This window comes from Conger conger, chromosome 6 (genome assembly GCF_963514075.1).
Source record: "Conger conger chromosome 6, fConCon1.1, whole genome shotgun sequence".
Lineage (NCBI taxonomy): Eukaryota > Metazoa > Chordata > Actinopteri > Anguilliformes > Congridae > Conger > Conger conger.
In genome coordinates, this window is record NC_083765.1 from 13,300,568 (window position 1) to 13,306,567 (window position 6,000).

The following is a 6,000-nucleotide window of genomic DNA, read 5'->3' on the forward strand; positions in this document are numbered from 1 at the left end:
GACCCTTCCTCCCCTAATTTTTTCGGGAACCAACGGAAGTCATCGGTCACATTACAAACAAAGTTGGAGTAACACAGATGTCCCTACCATAAACACAACAGCACCTAGATGACATTGAGGCCTTTACAAATAATACACACACACACACACAGACACAGACACGCACACACACACACATACACACACACACGCACATGCACACATACACACACACACACACACACAGAGCCGTGTGACGCACTCCGGGCTGCTGTTTTACCACTTTACCTCTTTAGCGCTGCTGGAGGGCTAAAGGCTCTTTAGCAGTAGTAATGAACTCCAACTTGTTGTTTATTAAAAAGACCGGCACTTTTTAAAGGGGAAGCTCTAATTTAAACAGAGCACCGCTGCTGTGTATAACAACTTCCTAGACCACAGAGAGTCCATTTAGGGCCTGTCAAAAAAACAGAAAAAAGCAAAAAGCTTCCCTCCCTTGTGCCTTTTTGGTCCACTATCTTCACAGGCAGTGAGCAGCACAGATACAGTAAAAGTAGGTCACAAGGAGAGAGCGCAGCATCGAGGAAAAACTCCAAACAAAAAAACTCTGAAGATGACGGAAAAGCATTTACGTTCGGCGAGTCAGAAAGGGAAAAAAAAAGAAAAGAAAAAAATTTTGGACAGGCAAATGACACAGTTGCCTTTTATCTGCTGGGTCTGTACTTTAAGGCCCCTGGCAGTCTCGCCCTGATTAACGCACGGTGCTGGTGTAAACGAGACGTCTCCTACTGAGGCGAGCAGATGGAGGAAGTGCGCTGGGTCTTTTGTTTAATTGCAGGGGTCACATTCCGATAAACAGTGCTCTGGCAGGCTGGATGATCACAGGGAGATGTCACCCCATCACCGGGGAGAGGGGGGGCGGGGCACTTTCTACAGACATGCCGTTCCTGAAAGGGGGGTGGGGGGGGGGGACAGTTTGGAACCAGCAGGTCAAAAAACCAAAAAAAAAAACCATGAGCCCCCATATGCTTATACACAGGCTGCATCCTCCATTCCAACCAATCAGAGCCCTTACTCCCAGCCAGTCAGAGCCCTTACACACAGTACAGTAGGGACAGTGTGTGGCGGTGGTGAGCATGCTGCACACACAGGGGCTGCTGTATCACAGGCCCAGACTACCGGCCCCTTCTCAGACAGGAAGTGCACTCCAAAGAGACCTGTCAGCCCAGCGCTAAATCGCGCTCTTGTACGGGAGGGCGTGTAAATCAGACGGGCTGAGCTAGCCGCGCGACGCATCGGAGATTCCCCGAGCTGCGTGGGTCCCTGCCTTTGTCTCGCGGCACACTGACCCAGAATGACCGGCGTCAGAACCTTCGGAGTGTGAATGTGCTGCGGAGCGGGATGGGAAAGCAGACAGGGCCGCTCCCCGTGCCAGCTACGCAACGAGGCGCGCTGCACGCCCGTGTGTTTGATGCACGTTAGGGCCGGGCGATGACCCTGACCGCAGAGCCTCATCTATCTCCACCGCTCAGCGTGGGTGGTCTGAAAACAGGCATACAACAGCAGGCCTAATAATACCACAGACCTTCACAGCCAGCTTGTCTCCGTACCTACACACTGAGACTCTCCACCACACACAGCTCCTGATCTACACACTGAGACTCTCCACCACACACAGCTCCTTACCTACACACACTGAGACTCTCCACCACACACAGGTCCTTACCTACACACACTGAGACTCTCCACCACACACAGGTCCTTACCTACACACACTGAGACTCTCCACCACACAGTTCCTTACCTACACACACTGAGGCTCTCCACCACCCCAACAGGAGAGCCCCTTACGTACACAGTGTCTGACCATCTGAGCCCTTTCCCTATTGGCTAGTTTACATTTTTCTTTGAGCAGACACACCCTGGGCACCTCTCCCTGCTCTCTTCTGTTCTCCATGATCACTTAAGGAGAAAGGAGTAAGCAGCTCCTGGGGATAATACAACAGTATAATACGGCTTAATGATGAGAATGGGCCATTCAGCCAATATAAGCTCATTATTTTTGGTAACCTGGCACAGTGAAAGTCCACTGTCACAATTCCAACAATATCCTGCGATCATGCATACAATGTAAATTGGCCTATTTGTAAAGATTTAGGAAAATTACAAAATGACAAAATAGAATGAATAATTCTTTTTTTATATTTTTCAACATTGCTTGTACGGTAACCTGGCATTCCTGAGGTATGTCAATGCACGGTCACCTGAAAACGAGTTACATTGGGAAACACATTCAGATACACAAATGAGAAAAATGTTTTTCCATGGTTGAGCCGTGGCTTCACCGTTGAGACGCCATGCCACACTGTTTGCCCAGGAGGGCATTCACTACCCCCTCTCAGATGCCATGCCCCCAGGCACTTCCCCCACAGACATGCAAACGTGGCTCCTTAGGTGTTGTTATATGTGCTCTTTTTTTCTTGTTAATTAGGAAGTGCTAATTATTCCCCAATTATGAATAGCCAATTATCCTGTAAGTGGGGATAATGACACTGCACATATGACAGCTAGACTGACAGGTGTAAAGGTTATTTTTATTTCTGAAATGAAATGCACTGTTTCAACTTAAGAGGGTGTACCTATAGAATTACACTGGTGGTTAAATAAACAAAAGGACCTGACTCTATACCATCAACCTCTAGGGTCATTGTGCATCACAAATCACAACGGAGGGAGGGTACATTGTAAAGGTATGGGCGTGGTTAAAGCGTAGTACACACAGAACGTGCACCAGCGGGGGAAGGGGGGGGTGTGGAGATGATGGGGGTGGGAGTGAAGACAGGAACACATCACCGACCTGAATCTGCTGCTGCAGGAGGTTGATTTTGTGCTGTTGCTGCAGAAGTTGCTGCTGTTGTCTTGCGATCTGGGAATAGAGGGAAAGTAAGAAAAAACAAAGGTGTGAAATAAAGGCAAAAATGAGGAGAGTGTGTCTATGTCATGTCTATGTCCTGTCTATGGCCAGCAAAGCACTCAGGAGCCCAACAGACGGACAGTCTCTACTGGGTGAACGGCAGGGTGTAAAATGGCCGCAGGAGGAGTGAACACTCATCAGCTGCAGCAGTCTCGGTGAGCAGTTGTGGGTGCCATAGCGGTAACCTGAAAGGTGCAGGTATCAGTCCCAAAATGGGGGAAAAGGAAAAATAATGGAGGGGTATAAAGAGGACTAAATTGACGACGAATGAATATATACAGCCGTATGTTGGTGGAATGCAAATAGATACGATTTTATACACAACAAGGCCTTAGGTCAGACAGCACTTTTTACACAAAGTAAACTCGGAGGGCGGACGGGGGGATGCGCGCGGTTACTGACACGACGGTGACGTGGCACGGTCCGCGCGGGCGTGTGTGTGTGAGAGGGGCCGTCTCGCGTGCGGGGTTGAGTGCGTGTGAGGGGCTATCTCTCGCGCGGGGTTGAGTGTGTGTGTGTGTGAGGGACCGTCTCTCGCGCGGGGTTGAGTGCGTGTGTGTGTGAGAGGGGCTGTCTCGCGCGCGGGGTTGAGTGCGTGCGTGTGTGAGAGGGGCTGTCTCGCGCGTGGGGTTGAGTGGCACGGACCGCGCGGGCATGTGTGAGAGGGGCCGTCTCGCCCGGGGTTGAGTGTGTGCGCGTGAGAGAGGGGCCCTCTCGCGTGCGGGGTTGAGTGTGTGCGTGTGTGAGAGGGGCTGTCTCGTGCGCGGGGTTGAGTGTGAGCGTGTGTGAGAGGGGCCGTCTCGCCCGGGGTTGAGTGTGTGCGTGTGTGAGAGGGGCCGTCTCGCCCGGGGTTGAGTGTGTGCGCGTGAGAGAGGGGCCCTCTCGCGTGCGGGGTTGAGTGGCACGTCCGCCGCGGCAGCCCCTGCTCCCGCCCCTCTAGCCGCACGCTCGCTTCAGCGAGCATGACAACCTAGTTTTAAGTGTCATTTGATTTTCATTTTCAAATATAATTACAAAGTGTTCACTGTAAGATATCACTCGTCTGCAAATGTGTCAGGATTAATTTGTGCTGGATTCCTCACGAGTGTCAACAGTTAATTACTGTTTCGTGTCTGCATGGCTAAATGACATTCTAACTTGAGGCTTTTTTTTCTTTTTTGTTCTCCCATCTTCTTTTACATTAAGAACTAAGTCTATACTCTTACACATGTTGGCAAATATTAAGGCACATTAAACATCCACAATCAGTATTCATTAAAAATCATCTGAGCATACAATATGCCACTTCACCATAAAACACGATTTAACCGCGGCAATAATCCCAATAATAATGTCACATCCTTTAAAAGTGTACATTAATTTGAGATATGTAAAGCAAGTTTGACTCCATTCCAGTGTAACAGCACCGGCAGCAGCCCATCCTGTTGAATTATTGATTGCAATTAGGAGAGCTGGTCATAAAAGCGTTCCAGTTTAGTACTGATTTTCCTTATTCACTTTAAGACATAAACGCAATTCAAGGACTGTGTTCATTCGCTGATTTGAGCCATATGCCTCATTTGTTCGATAGTTACTGCTGATTCAAAGCAGAGAATATTTTTAATGTGGATTTATTTATATGTATTTATAACTATCCGATGCCCACACTGAATAAAACATTTCATTCAAATACCCTCTGCAGCGATGAAACAGCTAATAAATGCATCCATATCCCACCCCCCCCCCCCCCCCCCCCACTGTGCATAAACATGAAGAAAAGCATTAAAACACACAGGAACACAAAGTATGTGTGCTTTCAACATGTAGGAGAATATTATAAATAATTTGATAAAGATCAAAAATGGCTCAGGCATGTGGAATGAATATGAATAAATCAAATATAATACGTTTAAATTATATTTTATTACGATACACTTAAATGCGCAGGTCCACTGAAGTGGCCTGTGGTCCCCAGCGCTGACTCTGGATCAGTTTTTGCATGTTTTTGCCTTTGACTCCCATTAGGCTGGGTGTAGGTGAGGCTGATCCCAGATCAGCGGCGCTCACCTGTTCCTGCTGCTGCCTGGCCAACTCCATCTGCTGGCGCTGCTTCTCCATCTGCGAGGCGGCCAGCTTCTTCTGCTCGTCGTGGGCGGCCAGGAGCTGCTCCCTCAGGCTGATGAGCTGCGTGATCATGGCCGAGAGCTGCCTCTCCTTCTCCACCAGGCTCTCTGGGGTACCTGCCCGCAGACGGGGCGGAGGTCAGCACGGCATGGACAAACACGCGCATTCTACACTCGCCGACCAGCTCGACCCCAGAGGCGCTTCATCATATATTCATTTTGTGTTATAAAAACACTGCTAATAGATGTCTTACACCCCCTAAGTGAAACGTGGGCGCAGCTAACATTAAGCATTTTGATTACAGCCATCTAGCCTGATGGGCAGCATATCCGCGTTTAATCACTTTTATTTTAGTGGTTTTTGGCTAGCCTGTATTTTTATTTCAGCACATTACATCTGCATAGCAGATGTGCTTATCTAAGGAAATTTAGAGTTTACAGCTTACAGCTCACATTAGCTATGGTATAGCTATTTATGCAGCTACTTGATATATTAATCAAGCCATTCGGGTATCTTGTAGTACCCAGCTCTATGGTATAACTGCAGACCCCCACCAGGGACCCTGTCCCCTAAGGAGTGTGCTGACCCAACTCTAACCAGCACACACCCACCCCACCAGCCCTGTGCTGGACTCTCTCAGGGGACTGGCTTTTTAAAACCTCTCTCTACAGATTTATCCAGATCAATACAGTACCGAACCTACACAGTCTGAGCTGAAAATAAAAATCTGTTTAAAAAATAATACATTTGCTTGGTATCATTTTTATTCTAAAACAATGGCACATTATAGAAAAAATAAAGAAAGAAAAACACGATGTTCTTTCTCGGTGACCGTATTCGCTTATTTATTCATTTTTTAAATGATTTGCTAATACAATAGAGCTGTTATTGTGAAACAATGAAAAACTGTGCAGCGCAAAGATACTGGAAAATTGAGCAAACTGAGC

General features: G+C 48.0%; 1 protein-coding gene across 12 annotated transcripts in view; it reads right to left on the bottom strand.

The window, feature by feature from the left end:
- sox6 (SRY-box transcription factor 6) overlaps positions 1-6,000 on the bottom strand; it is a 185,296-nt gene that overhangs the window by 71,388 nt on the left and 107,908 nt on the right. For 11 of the 12 annotated variants that reach the window (XM_061244563.1, XM_061244560.1, XM_061244556.1 and 8 more), the window contains 2 exons: positions 4,997-5,169; positions 2,834-2,902 (listed from right to left, as the gene is read on the bottom strand). In XM_061244563.1, coding sequence (XP_061100547.1) covers positions 2,834-2,902; positions 4,997-5,169 — 242 coding nt within the window. The remainder of the gene's footprint in view (positions 1-2,833; positions 2,903-4,996; positions 5,170-6,000) is intronic. The other variant, XM_061244558.1, reaches the window with a different exon arrangement.